The sequence below is a fragment of the Cariama cristata genome, unplaced genomic scaffold (assembly GCF_000690535.1).
Source record: "Cariama cristata isolate BGI_N322 unplaced genomic scaffold, ASM69053v1 scaffold15782, whole genome shotgun sequence".
NCBI classification, from domain to species: Eukaryota; Metazoa; Chordata; class Aves; order Cariamiformes; family Cariamidae; genus Cariama; species Cariama cristata.
The window spans coordinates 27392-29799 of NW_009603373.1; the positions used below are offsets into that span (position 1 = coordinate 27392).

Consider the following 2408-nt stretch of genomic DNA (forward strand, 5'->3'; position numbering starts at 1 on the left):
GGGGGGGGAGAGAGAGAGAGCCATAAGCTGCAAAGAAACTGGACCTACCAACAGCAGCAGAAAAAATCCCTGTCACTACAGCTGTCTTTATTTAGGTCTCAGCAATAAACACCAATTTAGCCTTCTGCCTAAACATTTACAAAAACCCTTTTTTTTGGTGTAGGAATTCTTAACATTGAGATTCTGTGACACCGCTTACAGTGAGTTGAGTGAAAAAAAAAATCAGTTATGCTGAAGTGGAAGATTACACAACTCAGAATTGGATGTCTCCGATACCAAGAGTTTGCATATGCACACAAGCCTGTCGATGCCAGTGATTCCAATTGGGATTTGCCAGTTTTTTACTCTCACAACTGTGGATTCTCCAGCAACTCTACTGAGTCTGAAATACGGCAGTACCAGAGAAGAGACTAACAATAAAAATCTTTGTACATTTTAATATTTATTAATTCTCTATTCATTTTTTGCTATATATTTAACACTAGTGTGACAAAACTCCTGATAATTATATCTCATGCAGGCAACTTAAATGAGGAGTTAGCACTATCTAAACTGGTAAACCTACCACTAGAGGGGTTACTTTTCAGTCTACAAGACAAGTATTTCTGCAACAATGACAACTAGGTGGGTACGCATAGAACATAACAGGCTCAGCGGAATGCACTTGGCAGGTATCTAAATGACAGCACAGCCTTCAGAAGGACTGGAGTGGCAACATCCTTTGACCTAAATAGACTTGACGTTATTGTTTAAGAGGGCTTATGTGGAGTTGGAGGCATGCTGGAAACTGTTGTTCAGAGAGATGGTGTTTCAGTAGTTAGTCAAATAATTTAGCTTTTGCCAGTTAAAGTTGCTGTGATTTGTGTTCTTTCTTTGACAGGGTAAAATGTGTTACTTACTCTACCCATATTGCTATTGTTTAGGTCACAACATAGATATTGAGAGCATACTGTACCTTTCTGCAGCTGAAGCCAAAGACTGCTGATAGATTGCTGCTATTCCTTCTCTGCAATTCCTTGGTGAGTAGATTTTCATCAATACCAACTATGAAAACAAACTCCTTAGAGTCCAGATTTTTTTTAAAATATATTACAGGAGAAGTGTACTTGTAAATCACTTATTCTTTTCTCCTACAATACCCACAGGTTTCAAAACAATATAATTATGAGTGAAATTATTAAAAGAATAACAAGCGTTGTGATAGTCTTTTGTTGTACTGGGCATTTCCCTTTTTTAACTAGCATACATTCTAACAGAAATCCCACAGTACAAACCAGATAACTTCAATTAAAAAACAATATGCAAACTATTCAGTCCAATGTTATAGCATGTGTATGTGTGTATAATACTGTAAGAGTAGTCACACATTAGAGGTATATAATTGAAACAGCATTTTCCTTCACGAACCTGCTATTACTGAGGCAGTGACAAGGTTTCCATTTCTTTGTTTTATGAGCTCTTTAAAGAATGGCTATCGCCATGTTTTGTAAACCTAAATACTGTACAAGCAGAAGCTTGTTGGTATCAGGTAAGCAGTAATACTACTAGTGCAAACAGGTGCAGAGACAATTCCTCCAGTTTCAGGGTGAACCAGCTATATAACACTGAAAGAGGACAGGCATCTTCTTCAAACCCACACTCATGCAATGTTTTTCCACTCAGACATACATCCTTCTCCTTCTTGGTCTTCTTTTTACACGGGTAGTTGGGGGAGAACCACCAGCTCATGTGATATTTATCATACAAAATATTTCTTGACTGTTTTCCTATTAATATTATGAATGTTTTTTAACAAGTCAAGGAATGATAAATACCTCAAGCATCAGGAAAGTGACAATAATACTGACTTAGTATCTTTAACAAAAAGTGAAACATTCTCTCCTGAGATATAAGTCGAGGAAGAAACAGAAATGATGAACCTAACACTGTACCATTATTTGATCATCATGCACCTCAGCTGACCAGATGAGAAAGAACAAGTGTTTATTGCCCTCTGCTCATCCAAAGCTATGACAGGCAGTTTATTTAGGTAAGTGCTTGGCATACCAGAATGTTGTCAAAGCAGTTCTCACTGTACTGTCCCCCCTTTAGCTTATTTCTTTAAGAGAAAAAAAAAAAAAAGAAAGGGAAAAAAAAAAAAAGACAATCTCAGCAGGTTAACCCTCATCTTCTCTCAGCTCTGTAGGTAGAAATTTGTATTGCTGTTGACGGATCTGGGCCAGTTTTTTCCTTGCCTCTTCCAACTCTCTTTCCTTCTTCAGCATTTCTTCTTGGGCTGCAATGATCTAGGAAAACAGAAGCATGAATTATGACAGCACGGAATACTCTCTGTAAAACAAGATTTCTTTCTCTATGACACCATTCACAGCTAGATCTTGAGCATTCTCCAGAGAAGCACCAAATTTCAA

General features: G+C 37.5%; 1 protein-coding gene across 1 annotated transcript in view; it reads right to left on the reverse strand.

Moving 5' to 3' along the window:
- Positions 1-1834: 1834 nt before the first annotated feature.
- The window catches only part of LOC104157727 (talin-2-like), a 20175-nt gene continuing 19601 nt past the window's right edge, over positions 1835-2408 (reverse strand). Inside the window, exon 7 of the mRNA XM_009695174.1 lies at positions 1835-2285. Coding sequence (XP_009693476.1) covers positions 2157-2285 — 129 coding nt within the window. The 3' untranslated portion in view covers positions 1835-2156. The remainder of the gene's footprint in view (positions 2286-2408) is intronic.